Below are 19,282 nucleotides of genomic sequence, written 5' to 3'. Positions count from 1 at the left end.
TATTTCATTCACAAATGGAAAAGGATTAGGAACTAGTCACCAGCTTGGATACCAACTCCTTGTGTTATTGACATGTTTAACAGATTTGATGTTGTCAAAGACTATTTCATGGCTTTATGTGTGATATCAGGCTTACCTCAGTTGAGTATTGGGTGGTCACGGTAGTGAGTTAACGTAAACAGATAGGGATGTTACTTCTTACTCTACTGTTTGGGAACTCAACAGTTTGTATCATTTTAATCTTGAAGAATTGCAGTTGCCATTTTGTATCAATACCTTCAGGAATCTTAACGAGAAGATGGCTTTTAGAATGTCACGTATATTTCATGAACTGTGTATTTCAGCGATGCACTTGCATTATGGCGACATGACTGACAGCACCTGCCTTGTGAAGATTGTGAGCCAGGTCCGCCCCACGGAGATCTACAACCTGGCCGCCCAGAGTCACGTCAAGGTCAGACCACTGTCTTGCAGTTCAGTTCAACCTCGCTAATCTGGATGCTTGTGTTTTCTTTGATATTGTCTGGATAAACAAATTTCAAGATATATGAGTTCCTTGTCAGTTACCCCCCCTGCTCAAATTCTACAGAGGTAAAAATACGTCCTGTTATATGATGTTGAAAATTATTTGAGTATTATGCGCAGTAAAAAAATACATCGTATCCCCTCAGTGAATTAAGGTGAATGAACAGGCGATAAGGAACTTGGTCAATAACAAATTTGTGATAGACTTGATGATATACAGATGAAACTGTACCAGTATTTGCTTTTGTGCTAGGCATTGTTTTATATGCAGAGATTAAGATTACCCAAGTATTTTCTCATAAACTAAGTCAAAAATAGCAATCAGCTGAACACACACTTTATTTCTGGTGATTCAGTTAAGAAATATAATAGAAGTGTGACATGGCTCTGTTTCACGAAGTGGGACAACTATTGGAAATCATGTCATGTTACTTATGTCTGTCATGTCATGTGACTGACGTTTGTCATGTCATGTGATCACTATTATGAGTTGTTTCATGTGACAACTGTTGGAAGTCATGTCATGTGACTTATGTTTGTCATGTGATCACTATTATGTCATGTCATGTGACAGCAGTGCCAGTCATGATGTAGGTGTCTTTGTGACTGTTTAAAAAAGTTTTATATAAAGATTAAAAAATTTATATGTTTAAAACTTTCTAATGAATATAATCTTTCTTTTAATAACTTTCCTTTTCTGAATGTTCCTGAAATGTACAGGTCATTTGGGACTCTTGTATTAATACAGGTTTAATAATTTTCTAAATACTAAAGGGGCTGATGGGTTGCCTGGTGGTTAAAGCGTTCGCTCGTCACGCCGAAGACCCGGGTTTGATTCCCGACATGGGTACAATGTGTGAAGCCCATTTCTGGTGTCCCCCACCATGATATTGCTAGAATATTGCTTAAAGTGGCGTAAAACCATACTCACTAACTCACTGTAAATACTAAACAAAAAATATGTGGAAAAGTGATATGATACAGAATCCAAACCAATAGTAGATTTAACCTGAATTTCCCAAACCCTGCTGATCCATACTAATGCGTAACACAGATGGTTGCTCAAAGCATTAAATAACCAGCATAGGCTGCCTACAAATTACGGACATGAAATTTTCACTTCCAGACAAGTAGATTTGGACAACAGTGATTAAGCAAGTTAGGAAATGATGATTTCAAGACTTTGCACATGATAAAGTGGTAATTCTGTCGGACATGATAGTATATGTATTTTGTCCAGATTACCCTTCATAGTGCCATTATTCCATTAAACTCGTCACATCATGTCCATGTTTGTCTTGTGACCATGAAATCCCAATCTTTTAACCACCAACTTTCAATCAGAATTGATACAGATAGTTTTATTACCATCAGTATGAGGATAAAAGTGTGTGTTGACACAAATCTCTGTGTCAATTTGCTCATCAGAATCAGTCACGAAGGTTTTATATAGAAAATGACATATTTTGTGCAATTTTCCATTCCAGTGAAGCACAATGTCTAATCCAAACTCAGCACTTGAGATGAAACTATAGCAAATTGCAATTAATCCGTAGATCCGGGCCGATTTAGGAACCCAGGCTGTGGAAACTGGTCATGGATGAACGTTCGTGATCGTCGTCACCCGGCCTTTGAGACTGGTGTTTTGATTCCATGTTAAGGCAGGCCAGCGCTTGTTTAACTCAGAGCATCTCATTTGATTTAATTGATTCGAAAGGAAATCGTGTGATGTATTAATTCAAAATAGAAACGTGATATCTGTCAACCTGCGGACAACTCCATTTGCAAGTTAGGGAGCCCGAGTCCTAGACAAAGCTGCTTCCATTGGAAACAGCTGGGGGTCAATTTATAAGTTTTCCCTTCCTCTGGCCCCGAGCTCTTTTTTGTTTTGAAAATGATTCAATGAATGCGAAGGAAAATATTGCCGACAAGTCAGGCGGATAGGCCCAATCTAGGAAATTTGCGGAGCTGGGATTAGCCAGCATTTGCGAAAAATCTAAAACATGATAGCTCGAAGCCGGAGGTGATATTTTCTGCAAATGTGTCCCAAGTGATGAAAATGAGATTAATCAATAAAACTGCTATGTTTTGCAGTTTGGGCAAAAAGGCTTATGTTTCAATAAACATACGTACTGAAGCATTTGACACTACCTTGACACTTTTGAACATAAATATGATGTTTGTGTTTGTGCGCCGACAGCCTGATTGTTGCTGTCAAAAAGCCGTGTTGATGCTGGGTTTGCATGGTTTCCACTGTGTGGTGTGTGTAAACATGAATGTTTTCTATTAAAATACCCCTTCCTCTCTACTCTATAGGCTTGATGGTCAAATGCAACATTTGTGGTTAGTTTGCGATAGGATACTCAAGCAAACGGACAGTTTTATGGCATACGGAATATTTTTCACTGTCTCATCACTTATTTCTTTAAAATCTGAGTGTTTAAATTCAGCATGGATGTGTATAGAAACCTGTTTTCATCATTTAATGGACATGTGGATATTAGACAATTTTACGGACTTAAAACCTAGGAAACGTTAATTATGTAAGTTGGAAATTGATTATTTTTTTAGTACTCTGATGTAAATTGTAAATTTTATAACAAGATGAGTGTAATTAAAATCATTGCTTGTAATTCCATGTTGGGGCATATTTATTGTATATTGACTTCATTTAACTGAAATACAGTAAAACGTTTTCGTGTTAGTTGGAGAAATCTCTGGTGTGGCAGAAACTCATAGTTTTATGGCTATACAATTCGGCTATACTCGGCATCGTTTGGCTGAAGTGTTGTATAGGTGTTATGTATTACCTCGTTACTTTGGTGTGTGCGTACAGGTGTCCTTTGAAGGGCGGTGGGGTAGCCTTGTGGTTAAAGCGTTTGCTCGTACCGCCCGGGTTCGATTCCCCACATAGGTACAATGTGTGAAGCCCATTTCTGGTGTCCCCTGCCGTGATATTGCTGGAATATTGCTGAAAGCGGGTAAAATCACTCACTCACTCACTCATTCACACACAGGTGTCCTTTGAACTGGCCGAGTACACAGCCAATGTTGATGCTGTTGGAACGCTACGAATGTTGGATGCGATCAGGACAACTGGACTGACCGACCAAGTGAAGTTCTACCAGGCCTCTACAAGTGAACTGTATGGAAAAGTGCAGGAAATTCCGCAGAAGGAGACTACCCCCTTCTATCCACGATCCCCATATGGTGAGTGAACGTAGTAGGGTGTATATGTCTGGTTTTTTTGTATCTATGGAGTGCTGTTTGCAGAGTTCATTAGGGTGCTGTTTGCTGAATTTATTAGTGTGCTGTTTTTCAGAAATCAGTAGGGTGCTGTTTTGCAGAATTCATTAGGGTGCTGTTTTGCAGAATCCATCAGGATTGCGGATTGCAGAATCCATTAGGGTGCTGTTTGCAGAATCCATTAGGGTGCTGTTTGCAGAATCCATCAGGATTGCGGATTGCACTGTCAATTAGGGTGTTGTTTGCAGTGTCCATTAGGGTGCTGTTTGCAGTGTCCATTTGGATGTTGTTTGCAGTATTCTTTTGGGTGTTACTTTTTGTATCAATGTGGTGCTGTTTGCATTATTCATGGGGGTGCTGTTTGCAGAAGTCATTAGGGTGACGTTTGCTGTATTTATATGAGGGTATGCTGTTTGAAATAGTTTTCACAAACTGTTGTGAGAAACTCATGGAGGGTAGGACTGCTCATATGGGTTCTCTGTGTTGAGCCATGCTGTCCTGGTGTGCGGGAAGTGATAGTGTTGGAAAACTGCTGTATATAAAACCCATTCTCTCTTTCGTCAATGAACTCCGAGGGCTGCCTTGGTTAATCATGCTGCTGCAATTAATGTTAATACAAAGATGAAAAGATGGATAATACATGCATTGATCAAAGAATTTTTTCCTTTGTCATGGAAGACCTCAGATCATAGTGATTGTCATTTCTCTGAGCTATGCTCTTTCTCCCATTTCCAATTTCAAGGAATTGGAAAATTGAATGAGGGCTCCACCTTAATTAATACTGAAACAAGCTTGCATTGTGCTTGTGCTGGTCTGGTCAACTCAGTAAGGTGACACCTGCCTCTATGTTCATTAGTGGATGATGAACATTGACTCAGGTGTGGACAGGCATAATGGCCAGTTTCCAGTCACATCCAACAATCACCACTTTTATTATATCAACCCCTGACACCTGGGTGTAAACGATACCCGCTATCTTCCGGCAACAAACGCCAAATTGTTGTGGTTCAGGAAAGTAGCCATTTTTGGTGCTGGGTTGGTCAGTGTGCAGGTGTGAAAGCTGACATTGATACTGTGTCCGAGTCAACAAACATGGAGAGTGGGTGGGGGGTGTACTGTGGCCTGGTAAACAAACAGGGACACTGAAGAAATGGGAGTGTCTTTCATAATATTACCGGTTAATTCCTTAAAGGATGATTGTGACTTCATTCTTGGGATAACAAGGAGTTTAGGCGAGGGTCTTGCCTTGTTCTTGGTCAAGGAGAGTTAAATCTGCAGTTTGAAATTAAGGTGGGCTCTGCAGCCCTTGAGTTCTCTGCTTTTGTGTTTTTTAATCTTGGGGTCGCTGAATGTTTGCTTTAGCTTGAGGGTTATTGCAGGAACCCTTTGACTTGCTTGATTGACTTCAGACACTGATTAAGTGGAGGGGGTCAGTGAAAATCTTGGACGGTCACTCAGCCCATTTAAGTCTTGAGGGAAGAGTTTAATAATGGATAGTCTAGTGCACAGTTGTTGGGATTATTTGTCAACAATTTATTTGGCATTTACCATCATGGCAAATTTGATAAAGTGATACACAGTTGAAAATAGCCACACACACACTCAACACATCCTCTCAAATATGATGAATAAATTCACAATGTTGTGATTTTTTTTTACATTTTTTTAGGAAATATTTTATGATTATTGAAATATTTCAATAACTAAAGCGTTGATTTACTTTCTCATGACAAGATGCTTAAACTTCATCTGTTTGAAAAATATGTTAAAACATTTCTATGATCACATCTTTTTGTTAGTGGGGGTTGGACTGATTTTATACATCAGTAAACCAATCATTTCTACACAACAAGTTCAGCAGATAGAGTCCCAGTGTAACGAGATCCAGATTTGCTTCCTTCTGTTGGGGAGCCACAAACATGAAAAGTCAAATTGTATCTACACATTACTTCACACGGAATTGTTATTGTTTACAGGTGTGGCCAAGCTGTATGGCTACTGGATCGTCATCAACTACCGCGAGGCGTACAACATGTTCGCCTGTAACGGCATCCTCTTCAACCATGAGAGTCCACGCAGAGGTAAGGAACACCAACCCAACACGTTGTTGTGATAGAGGTCCCCCCTCCCACACAGCCTGGGAGTGTCTGGTTTAGTTTGGAGGACTGTACATTGCTGTCCTGGCTTATAACTCCAGAAGGGTCTCAGGTGGCCCAGTTGCTGTGCAGAGTTGCACCCCTTAGTCATGCCAGGAACCTATGATTAAGTTTCAAAACCCAGGGCCTTGTTCCACAAAGCGATCGTAGCGCTCCGACTGTCGTAAGTCAGTGTAAACGTATTGGAGTTACGATTGTCTTAGTGCTAGATCATTTTGTGGAACAAGGCCCAGGTCATTTTCCCCCTCGGGTAGCCTAGTGGGTAAAGTGTTTGCTTGTCATGCCGAAGACCCGTTTTCGAATCCCGACATGGGTACAATGTGTGAAGCCCATTTCTGGTGTACCCTGCCGTGATATTGCTGGAATATTGCTAAAAGCGGCGAAAAACCATACTCACTCACTCACTCATTCTGATTATGTTTGTCAGCACCATACATGTGCTTCCTCCCACAGCTGACACGCAGTGATATAGGGACACTGTTCAAAGCGGCATTAAACCCAACAGAACCAGAATTGGAAAACAATATGAACAGTTGGTTGAAAAAGAGTAACAAAGCGAAAACCGTTGATTTTAACAGGTCTTATTTTCAACAGAGTTTGATCATAATTATTATGTGATGTACCCGCAAACTGGTTTAATGCGATGAATCACGAAAATAATAGCATGAGTGAATGGAGAGTATGGCTGGCGGCCCAACATGAAGGACGTGACACTCAGGTGGAAGATTACCCAACCACTGATGACAACCCCTCTAGTTTTTCCCCCTCTGAAGCCTTTACCATGACAGGTACTTGCTTTAAACATGGTGAGAAACACAAACATTAAAATTTGTTTGACATTGTCAAAACAGTCAAAGATGTTTTCTTTGATTACTCATTGTGACTGGGTACAAAGGAAAGTCACATCGGGGGAGATTTCCTGTCGTAATTCCTCTGTCAAGCTGTATTGCCTCCATGTTTATGCTGGCCAATGCGTCCTTTCCCTTTGCACTGACAAGGAAGCGATGTTGCGGTAATCGGTGATATTTTTGACATTTACGGACAGTAGCCCGGCGCGAGGCGTGACTTGTGCAGGAGTGTAAAGGACTTAGTCCCTTCCTATTAACGCCACGTCAAGGCTGCTTTTTGATCGCTAATTGCATGAAAGCTGATACAACATACTATTAATTTTGTCAAACAGATACATTACTAGGATCTCCCTGTCCCACCTCGGCCCAATTTCATCTCAAAGGCTCTGTGGGATTCAGGATCCCAGCAAGTTTTGTCCCACTTTTTTAGCTGATATGATTTTTATTACACATCCAGCTGTGATAAAACAAGCTGGTCTGTTCCAAGTAGTTTTCTGATTGAATATTATGAAAATATGAACTAGATATGAACCAAACCAGTTGTTGTTTTGTGACAATTTTATTATTATTTTTTATGGTTGCAGCTTTTTATTTTGGTTGTATTTTTAAAAAAATCAAACCCTAATAATTGCTTGTTTATAACAGACTTGGCAATCTCGTCCAGTTCATTTACCAGTTAATGAAATGTGATTTAAATGAAAAGAGAATATTTATCACAATTGGCTACGTTTTCCTGTTTTTCTTCATTGAGTAAGCAGCTGTTTCAGAGGCATTGATTCATTGTTGACATTTCATTGTTGACAACAATGTAGTGAACACACCTGATAAATAAGGTACTTTGTTGTTTACCCCACCCTTGTTAACAGGTAGTAATAAATTCAAGTCACCAGAAAATAGTGGGTAATTTATTCATTGAAGCTTACAGTATGTATTTTGGTTCATAATTTGTTGAAATTGCATAAATATTTTGATATATTAGCTGCTGTTTGATTTCTAATTATTGACTACTGAGTTTTGATGAGTTAATTGAGTGTGTTTGATTTCGGGGTAATGAGAAGGCAGAATAGCATGCAAACTAGGTGCATGTCAATGGGTAGTGCAGATTGTGCCCATTGACGTGTGGCGCACGTCGCGCATGCAGTTATCAGACTTTTTATATATGTCACTATTTTTAAAAATTCTGGTCTAAATATCTTTTGAGTTGTCTATGGACTATTGCCTCTGTTGTGTCCTGTGCAAGGTTCCCTATAATTTGCAGCAGTCCTATTATCATAATAACTAGTTGTTAGGGACGTGTCTCCAGAATTGCAGGTTTCATATCAGGTCGACCTGCTTGCACCATGGCTGATAATAGACGTCTCAGGCCAGCGGTGAACACGCCCCTAACACACGTTGTTTTGTAATTGGCAAAGTGCTAATTAGTATCAAGTTTGGGATGAAATATTGTTAATGGGTTCTTAGAGTAAAAATATTGATTTTTGGAATGAAAAAAAAAAATAAAAATGAAAGAAACTATGCCATGTTTCAAGTTGTCTCAGTTTTTGAATGTCTGGTTTTAGTGGTTTGTGTTTCATGCTAGAAAATAGTAAGTGCAGTTGATAAAAGTCTTTATGTCCCTTCACTTTGAATTACGTTATTTTCTTGAGTATGGTGCACACTTTTCCCTAAAAAAATCCAGTTGTGTTGAGTTGGGTGCGCATGTTCCATGTCTACAATGAATTTTGATGTTTTTTCCCCTGACGCTAAGACATTACCGTGACAATAACACTGGAAATACAGTGTCCTTACCGAACTACACAATTTAATCCTGTTATTAAACTGTCTGGTTATAAAAAGGGTTAATTGTATATCTGGGCTTAAGTTTGTAATCTTTTTTATTATTTTTTTCTTCCAAATTTTATTTAATATTGTTTACATTAATTTGTGGGAAATTGTGATTGGACAGAATGTCAGATCACACCAACTGATACTAATTCACAGCAACCACAATCAAGTTGCTATTGTCTTGACCGAAAGTGGATACATATACCATATAGTCTCTGAAAGGCATTTAGAAGTGATACACATACGGAAGAGAATTTATGGATGTCAACGTCTTTATTATGGGGGACACGGGTTGCCCAGTCATCTAAGGCACCGTGATTCGCTGTGCAGAGTTGCGTCCCTTGGGCATGCCAGAAACCTATGATTGTGGGTCTGAGACCTGCATCACTTCAGGCTTTCCTCCAAAATTAAGCTGACACGCCCTGATATAACTGGAATAATGTTAAAAGCGGTGTTAAACCCAACTCACTCACTCACTCTTTATCATGAGGCACAATGTTTCGGAGTATATGCTTACTCCTTCATCAGGTAAATGAATGCCATGAGGCAGAGAGCATGTATATGTACAGGTAAGGACAACAAAAAGCTTCTCTTGTTAAGTTCCCACTTTTGTTATCTTATTACTTTTTGTTGTAATATATATATATATATATCCTGTACCATGCTCATTATTCAGCCTTGCTTAATAACACTATAAGGATGTATACCGAAACGTCACCTTTACAGTAAATAAAGAAGTTGTTATCCATAAATCTTCACTACTTTCTTTATGAAAGTATATGCCAAAAAATATTCCCAACATATTCATGATCCCTAACCCTTTTTGTTCAGTATATGATAAGGTATCGCTGACATAAAACTTTCTCCCTGCCCAAACATGTTATTTAAGAGAGCTTGTGTACTAAATGTTAAGGAAACAATTTAGTCATTTCAGAATTATTTTTTTGGAATTTCTGTGTCAAGTGACAGTGGTATTAACAGGATGATTTCTTTGTTTCAACTTTTCTTTCTGCTTCCAAGACGAAAGACGAATCACGAATCTTTTTGTAAAAAATCCTGTAATGTGAGCTACATGTCACACTCTACCAACAGCTTTGATAGAACAAGTGTAAGTGACGGATGTTTGAACACAACACCAATATCTAAATAAACCCAGGTGTAAACTTATTTTCCTCACTTACAACATGAGAAGCAAGCCATTAACCTTTGCTCGTTGTGTGCCAGGGAGGTGTAACCATGGTAACCGATATTACTAATAATTACCATGCCACGATTTAGCCACATTTGTCCAAAAATGGCACAAAGTGTATCAACAATTCATAATTATTGCAACTGCCGTCCCGGCTGCTGAAACAACGGATCAGTATCATTTCGTACCGAGTGTCGTCGCAGCCAATGTTGCCATCTCACCATCCTGTCGTAGCTTTTACCTTTCAATTAGGCAGATATGCTTCTCCGGCAGCACCAACACAGAAACAGCAATCTAGGAGTTACATGATAATTACACTGATTACCACAATCACAAGACTATTCTCGTTGTGTATACACCCTAGAAGTGGCCATTGAGAACTGTCAGGGCTGGGAGGCCTCAAGTGCTCCACTAATCAAGTGTGTTAAAGAGGAATCGGTTGATGGATGGGAGGAGAGGGCTCGAGTACGGATAGCCGTAATTATCGTAATTATAGTATTATGTTAGCGCATTGTGTCGTCAAACTTTCTGCCTGAATGGGTGGAACAACACTGACGATTTTGGCCTCAAGGTGTTCTTTTCGTGCCTAGATGGTTGTCTTTGTGTGTTTAAGGCATGGGTTTAGGCAACATAAGATCTTCGCACCCTTGTCAAGCTTTTTGAGCTGTCTGGGTGTTTTGTTAAGTTTGTATGTGGCTGCTTCATGCACTTAGCATTTCATCGGAAAGCTGGGTTGCAAACATTACTGGCAGTTAGATGTTAAATACAGATTCATGCTTTATTGAAGAGATGTACACATGAATAACAATCTATATCAGGATTGATTTTGGCTTTTTATTTATTTTGCTATTAGACATGTAATCGGCTTACTTGCTGTGAAATCATTAGCTTGAAAGGATAGTTTTGTCATTTGGAAAGGATTTCGTAAACGTTAATATGAATAGCGACGGTATTAATGATTAAATATGCTGAAGTGCTTAAAAGGAATTGTGTTTCCTTAATTTTTTAAATATTTTTTGTGTGTCAATTCTGTAGGAAAAAGGTATGTTTTTAGTTCTAAACATGCATCACATGGCTTGATCGTTGTACATTGTGAAAGTGGTTGTATCAAGTTCAGGTGGGATATTAGATTACTGAGTGAATTTGATGACCTTCTGACTGAATCATAGTCATGATCTTCGAGTGAGAGATTTATCACAAGCATATAGAGTTGCTTCCCTTTGTCCGTAGATAGTGGCAGTGGTGGCACTGTGACAGGGTGTAACTCTGTAAGGCTAATGTGTCATGGGCAAGGAGAGGAATGCATGTTGACATTATAGCAAATTTGTTGAAATAACAAAATCTGGCCTTCATCACAAAGTGAATTAGAATAGTTCTAGTCTTTGAAAGGCATTTAGTAAGTGATACACATAAGGAAGAGAATTTATGAAGGAACACCTCATAATAAAGAAGTTGATCTCCATAAATTCTCTTCCTTAGAATAGTACTGTTGTGGCCATTTTGAAAAGATTGCGAACAAATTTGGCTGATATATTCCTCCACCACTGATAACACCTCCAGATCAAGAACACACATCAATCTGTCAGACATCAATTATTGTTTTCATGATACAAACTACCTACTTTTAAAACAGAATAGATATTCTTGTTTTGTTTTTCTCACTTTAAATTAAAAGAATCACTTGATATGCCAAATGAAACAAAAAATATTTTTCATTTCATTTTTCTCTACCTATGTTTAAATGGTTGATGAACAATATGTTGACCATGTAGCGCGACTCTGCAATGATGGGCTTGTCTGACCCAGGTCAGATAGATTGTAGAGCTGGAGCTAGGAGACTTTGTGGACAGGAGTGTTTAATAGATATTTAGGGTTTTACCAGACATAAAATACTGCGTCCTGTATGGCCAGGTCATTGTCCTTGGTGAAAGTACATGACCCTTCATTTCTGAACAATATGGTACCACTGTCCTATGTTTCTGAACGATATGGGTAACTGAGTCCTATAGTTCTGAACAATATGGCTACCTTAATCCTAAAGTTCTGAACAATATGGCTACCCTAATCCTATAGTTCTGAACTATATGGCTACCCTAATCCTATAGTTCTGAACAATATGGGTAACCCAGTCCTATAGTTCGGATCAATATGGCTACCCTAATCCTATAGTCCTGAACAATATGGCTACCCTAATCCTATAGTTCTGAACAATATGGGTAACCCCAGTCCTATAGTTCTGAACAATATGGTAACCAGGTCCTATAGTTCTGAACAATATGGGTAACCCAGTCCTATAGTTCTGAACAATATGGCTACCCTAATCCTATAGTTCTGAACAATATGGGTAACCAGGTCCTATAGTTCTGAACAATATGGCTACCCTAATCCTATAGTCCTGAACAATATGGCTACCTTAATCCTATAGTTCTGAACAATATGGCAACCCTAATCCTATAGTCCTGAACTATATGGCTACCATAATCCTATAGTTCTGAACAATATGGGTAACCCAGTCCTATAGTTCTAAACAATATGGCTACCCTAATTCTATAGTCCTGAACAATATGGCTACCCTAATCCTATAGTCCTGAACAATATGGCTACCCTAATCCTATAGTTCTGAACAGTATGGCTACCCTAATCCTATAGTTCTGAACAGTATGGGTAACCAGGTCCTATAGTTCTGAACAATATGGCTACCCTAATCCTATAGTTCTGAACAATATGGGTAACCAGGTCCTATAGTTCTGAACAATATTGCTACCCTAATCCTATAGTTCTGAACAGTATGGGTGACCAGGTCCTATAGTTCTGAACAATATGGCTACCCTAATCCTATAGTCCTGAACAATATGGCTACCCTAATCCTATAGTTCTGAACAGTATGGGTAACCAGGTCCTATAGTTCTGAACAATATGGGTAACCCATACCTATAGTTCTGAACAATATGGGTAACCCAGACCTATAGATCTGAGCAATATGAGTAACCCAGACCAATAGTTCTGAACAATATGGGTAACCAGGTCCTATAGTTCTGAACAATATGGGCAACCCAGTCCTATATTTCTCATAGCTGGTCCACCAGTACTGTATCCTTGATGAACATAAATTTGAAGCTCTCTGTGGTCTGTCTCAAATGTTATCTAATTGCAATAGATATTGAAACTGATCAAAGCATGTCAAGACTGTGATATTGTGGGTAAAGGGTAATTTGGTGAATTTTTCCAGGATGATGTCAAACCTGTATCCTCATCTTTCCTCACAGGTCCCACATTTGTGACACGAAAGATCACCCGCGCTGTGGCGAAGATCACCCTGGGGCAGCAGGAGGAGATGCAGCTGGGGAACCTGGACTCCAAGAGAGATTGGGGACATGCCAAGGACTATGTAGAGGTAGGGGTGACCTTGACTCCAAGAGAGATTGGGGACTGTGTTGATGTAGGGGTGACCTAGACTCCAAGAGAGATTGGGGACTGTGTTGATGTAGGGGTGACCTAGACTCCAAGAGAGATTGGGGACTGTGTTGATGTAGGGGTGACCTTGACTCCAAGAGAGATTGGGGACTGTGTTGATGTAGGGGTGACCTTGACTCCAAGAGAGATTGGGGACTGTGTTGAGGTAGGGGTGACCTTGACTCCAAGAGAGATTGGGGACTATGTTGATGTAGGGGTGACCTTGACTCCAAGAGAGGTTGGGCACTGTGTTGATGTAGGGGTGACCTTGACTCCAAGAGAGATTGGGAACTGTGTTGATGTAGGGGTGACCTTGACTCCAAGAGAGATTGGGGACTGTGTTGATGTAGGGGTGACCTTGACTCCAAGAGAGATTGGGGACTGTGTTGAGGTAGGGGTGACCTAGACTCCAAGAGAGATTGGGGACTATGTTGATGTAGGGGTGACCTTGACTCCAAGAGAGGTTGGGCACTATGTTGATGTAGGGGTGACCTTGACTCCAAGAGAGATTGGGGACTGTGTTGATGTAGGGGTGACCTTGACTCCAAGAGAGGTTGGGCACTGTGTTGATGTAGGGGTGACCTTGACTCCAAGAGAGATTGGGGACTGTGTTGATGTAGGGGTGACCTTGACTCCAAGAGAGGTTGGGCACTATGTTGATGTAGGGGTGACCTTGACTCCAAGAGAGATTGGGGACTGTGTTGATGTAGGGGTGACCTTGACTCCAAGAGAGATTGGGGACTATGTTGATGTAGGGGTGACCTTGACTCCAAGAGAGATTGGGCACTATGTTGATGTAGGGGTGACCTAGACTCCAAGAGAGATTGGGGACTATGTTGATGTAGGGGTGACCTTGACTCCAAGAGAGGTTGGGCACTATGTTGAGGTAGGGGTGACCTTGACTCCAAGAGAGATTGGGGACTGTGTTGATGTAGGGGTGACCTTGATTCCATGAGAGATTGGGGACTATGTTGATGTAGGGGTGACCTTGACTCCAAGAGAGGTTGGGCACTATGTTGATGTAGGGGTGACCTTGACTCCAAGAGAGATTGGGGACTGTGTTGATGTAGGGTGACCTAGACTCCAAGAGAGATTGGGGACTGTGTTGATGTAGGGGTGACCTTGATTCCAAGAGAGATTGGGGACTGTGTTGAGGTAGGGGTGACCTTGACTCCAAGAGAGATTGGGGACTATGTTGATGTAGGGGTGACCTTGACTCCAAGAGAGATTGGGGACTATGTTGATGTAGGGGTGACCTAGACTCCAAGAGAGATTGGGGATGTTGTTTCAGATGATATGGATGTTGTTGTTGCAGGTGATGTGAATGTTTTTGTCGCAGGCGATGTCAATGTTGTTGTTCCAGGTGATGTGGATGTTTTTGTCGCAGGCGATGTCAATGTTGTTGTTCCAGGTGATGTGGATGTTGTTGTTGCAGGCGATGTGGATGTTGTTGCTGCAGGTTATGTGGATGATGTTGTTTCAGACGATATGGATGTTGTTGTTGCAGGTGATGTGGATGATGTTGTTGCAGGCGATATGGATGTTGTTGCAGGCGATATGGATGATATTTCTGCAGGCCATGTGGATGATGATGTTGATACTGTTGTTCTTGCAGGCAATGTGGATGATATTTCTGCAGGCCATGTGGATGATGATGATGTTGTTGTTGTTGCAGGCCATGTGGATGATGATGATGTTGTTGTTCTTGCAGGCAATGTGGATGATATTTCTGCAGGCGATGTGGATGATGATGTTGATACTGTTGTTCTTGCAGGCAATGTGGATGATGCTCCAACAGAAGGAGCCTGAAGACTTCGTGATCTCAACCAATGAATACCACAGTGTCAGGGAGTTTGTCGAGAGGGCTTTCAAGATTGTCGACATAGACATTGTGTATGTATATGTACACATATTTTATTTATATTTCTTTGCATCTTTCACCAATATGTTTGGAATGATTTGTTTATTTGATGTTTAATTCAGCACTCAGAAATATTCCAGCTATAATTACTCAAGTCTGGACAAGACAATCCAGTGATTAATGGTAGCGATGAATAATGATCCAGTATCCTAGTCGTTAAAGCGTTTACTCGTCACGCCGAAGACCTTGGTTCGATTCCCCACATTTGTACAACGTGTGAAGCCCGTTTCTGATGTCCCCCGCCGTGATATAGCTGGAATCATGCTAAAAGTGGCGTAAAACCATACTCACTCACCCTACAGTGTACCCGTGGGATTCTGGGATAGCATCCTGTTTTACCCCCCAAAGGCTTGGATAATACAATTTTTATTCCTAATATAGAATATTGACGATATGGTAACACATTCTGCTTATAATCTCTATTTAATATATAGATATTGGTGACTTGTTCTTACATTTCTGAAGAGGGAACGAATGGATTATGACATGTAAAATTATGACATGAAGAACAAGTTAGGAAATTTAGAAGAAAAATATAAATTGAATATTTCAATTTAAACAGAATATGCTCACACATATTTTCACGTTTGATTCCTGTACTGAATATGATGTGTCATATCGTTTACCCCATATTTAGATTTATTTAGATTTGTTTAGATTTATTTAGATTTGTTTAGATATGCCCATAAACAAGCAACAAGAACCATGTGCACGGCTCTCTGTCCAAGAGCCCTTATTTCCCTGTTAACGGTGCCAGGCAAGGGGTGGGAAGCAAATATTTAGTGTTATCAACCTCCGCTTGTTATGTTAGTGATAAAAGATTATCAATAAATATTGAATTTCCATGGCCCTTTGATAACCAGTCACATAGTTTGGCAATATAAGAATTTATTTATGTAATAAAAGGATTTTGTTTAGAATCTTGCTTTAAAAAAAACTTGTGAAGTTCTGGTTTTTTCTTTGGTGATATAGCCATATCTGTCCGCCCACTGCGGGCATCGCCATGGCGATTGTGTGAGATGTTTGAAGTGCGGGCAGTAAGTGCAAGCTGACTTCACATCAATTAAGGAGTTTATTGTTGGCTAGTACATATTAATCACGGAGAGTTAAATCGGTGTGACTGTGTCTGGAGACACCTCGTTAGAAACGATGATGTAAACTTCCAGGGTTGACGAAGGGCAGAGGACAAGTATTCTACTCAAACACTGTCTGCCTGTCAACTACACCAATCTGGCTTGTTGAACATTTAGACAATGAATCTTTGTTCCAACTTTCATTCATTACATGTTTGGAATTTATTCATCAATGAATATAGATTTATTTACTCAGTGAATCAATGCCGGGGCTGAACATGGCTGAACATGGCTGAACATGGCCTACGTTAGTCCAAGGCAAGTGAAAATCTGGAGTTGAGTTCTCATCCTTAACGTTTTGTATTGTAACTCAAGTGCGAACAGTATCAATTTTGATGCGACAAACACGTGACATCACATTGGTAATTATGAAGTCGTGATATAAGGCCAGCCGACTTCAATGGATGTTTACAAGACGGTGACTTCCAATAAGATTTCTTTTTGCAAACTAGTAAAAAATGTATTTCAAGGATTTTTCAATTTGCAGATGTCGGTCTGAGGCCTGCGATATGTTGTTATATTTAATTCCTTTTAAAATTCTGTTAGCTCCTTAACGTTTTTTTTAATATGATACTGTATGTGGAATATGGTATATAGAGCTTGGGGATTCCATGTTGTAATATACCACTCAAAAAAGGTTAAGGACCACCCAATTCTTCCATATTACTGGGTGGTCCTTAACTTCTTTTGAGTAGTATAAATGATTGAGGCTGAATCAAAACAATTCAGTTTGTTTTTCACTGGTCAATTATATGGATTAACATATATTTGTTGAGTTGATGTAGATATATATCAGTATTTTTTGTACTGCACCATTCATCCCGTTCATACAAAGATTAGTTGGTAGCAAACTATCAACAGAAAATTGCATGAGAACGTTTTTGCATTTATGTACTTATTTCATTAAGTGACCACCACTAATTTGAATCTTTTTTAATATTTTAACGAATATACAGTGTTTTGTAGATGTAATTAAGATAAGGGCCACATTTCTTTTCTTAGCACAATAAATCCTACTTTTGTCAAGCGTGTTTGGTAGAAGTGCATGTAAGGCTCTTGTTGCCAAGTGATGGATTGTGGGAAGGAGTGTACCTGCATGCACCTCGTCCGACTGCCGTTATCAACAAACCTGTCTTCTGTCCTGGCTTTCCATGTATTTAGAACCGTTTAAAGAGAAAACTGTTGAATTTATGTGGCAAGGAAGTATGTTCAACACTAAGAAGAAAAAAAGAAGAAAAAAACCGTTTTGTCTTATCGTATGTTCGACCATGGTTGAAGTCCCATCTCAGTGCTTCCCCTGATTCAAATATGTATGTGTCCCGATAGCGATGATTACCATAGTTATGATGTGCAGAAATGATCTGGAAATAACCTGGCTCACCCTCTGTCCCTGAACACGAGTTTTTCCTTACATTACAATATGTCATTGTTAGAATTGGACGGCAATTAAGATCGCAACCCAACCACCGAAAAACCTTGTAATTGACAAGCGGGGACTGATTAGGAAGGGAAATATGACAAACGTTGAAAGAATGGCCGAAATGATGTGGCGTTATGACAGTAGGCCCGGGATCTGGCACCGGCTTCGAGTGCACTGTGTGTTAAAACATGTGTATTAATCACCTAGTTCCATACCGATACTGACGTTTATGTGCAGTTTTGCCACACATACACTGAGATCTGTCACGAGGGGATTTACGAGACCTTCTTTCCTGGTTTTGTTATCAGGAGTCTTCTGTGCATATGGCTTTGTAATCAGCCTCCCCTGAAGAATTTATGTTTTTCGTGCTTTTTTGGAGGGCTTGGACATTAATGTTGAACACATTTGGGACCAAATATTAGCTTTCACCGTTTCATGGGTGATGCCTAGTCATGCTCCTTGCACTTGCTAACTCTGTCCCGAAAACAGAGGGGATTGGGACAACGGCTCATATTCCTTTGAATCAGGCCATTGATCCCACTTGGTGTAGGGAAACCCATGGCGCTGTCCGTTTTTCTTTTATTCCTAGCTAGGTGTTCTCCCATTTGGGAATTTGGGAATTTGGGGTAGGGTAGGTTTTCCATTGGCAGTTATTGTAATGGTTAGAATCTACAATGGATCTACATTTTTATCTAGACCTGCTCAGAGGCTGATATTCGGCCCCATGTCTGAAGTGATTGTAAGTAAAAACTCCCAAATCATGTTTGCGATAAGGTGTCCCAGACTCCCATCCTTTAGCATAGATTTACGACAGTCATTGTGCTATGACAATCGTAATTCCAATACTTTAACATAGACTTGCGACAGTCGAAGTGCTATGACAGTCGTAATTCCCATACTTTAGCATAGACTTGCGACAGTCGTAGTGCTATGACAAGCGTAATTCCCATACTTTAGCATAGACTTGCGACAGTCATAGTTTTAAGATGATTGTAACTCCCATATTGCTGGCCCCAGCTGTAATATTGCTGTCCCATGCTGGAATATTGCTGTCCCATGCTGGAATATTGCTGTCCCATGCTGGAATATTGCTGTCCCATGCTGGAATATTGCTGTCCCATGCTGTAATATTGCTGTCCCATGCTGGAATATTGCTGTCCCATGCTGGAATATTGCTGTCCCATGCTGGAATATTGCTATCCCATGCTGGAATATTGCTGTCCCATGCTGTAATATTGCTGTCCCATGCTGGAATATTGCTGTCCATGCTGTAATATTGCTGTCCCCGGCTGTGATATTGCTGTCCCTGGCTGTGATATTGCTGTCCCTGGCTGTGATATTGCTGTCCCTGGCTGTGATATTGCTGTCCCATGCTGGAATATTGCTGTCCCATGCTGTAATATTGCTGTCCCATGCTGTAATATTGCTGTCCCATGCTGGAATATTGCCGTCCCATGCTGGAATATTGCTGTCCCATGCTGGAATATTGCTGTCCATGCTGTAATATTGCTGTTCCATGCTGTAGTATTGCTGTCCCATGCTGGTATATTGCTGTCAGCAACATAAA

At 40.2% G+C, this 19,282-nt stretch overlaps 1 protein-coding gene across 3 annotated transcripts in view; it reads left to right on the top strand.

The window, feature by feature from the left end:
* Nucleotides 1-19,282, top strand: part of LOC139454536 (GDP-mannose 4,6 dehydratase-like) — a 79,957-nt gene that overhangs the window by 36,810 nt on the left and 23,865 nt on the right. For all 3 annotated transcript variants that reach the window (XM_071236316.1, XM_071236315.1, XM_071236314.1), the window contains 5 exons: nucleotides 345-454; nucleotides 3,543-3,735; nucleotides 5,748-5,852; nucleotides 13,055-13,182; nucleotides 15,016-15,134. In XM_071236316.1, the coding sequence (XP_071092417.1) occupies nucleotides 345-454; nucleotides 3,543-3,735; nucleotides 5,748-5,852; nucleotides 13,055-13,182; nucleotides 15,016-15,134 (655 nt within the window). The remainder of the gene's footprint in view (nucleotides 1-344; nucleotides 455-3,542; nucleotides 3,736-5,747; nucleotides 5,853-13,054; nucleotides 13,183-15,015; nucleotides 15,135-19,282) is intronic.

Source organism: Haliotis cracherodii, unplaced genomic scaffold (genome assembly GCF_022045235.1).
Source record: "Haliotis cracherodii isolate W230 unplaced genomic scaffold, xgHalCrac1.p SCAF_10, whole genome shotgun sequence".
In the NCBI taxonomy this organism is placed as follows: Eukaryota; Metazoa; Mollusca; class Gastropoda; order Lepetellida; family Haliotidae; genus Haliotis; species Haliotis cracherodii.
The sequence above is the reverse complement of the archived record's forward strand: the minus strand, read 5'-3'. Positions and strand labels throughout refer to the sequence as shown.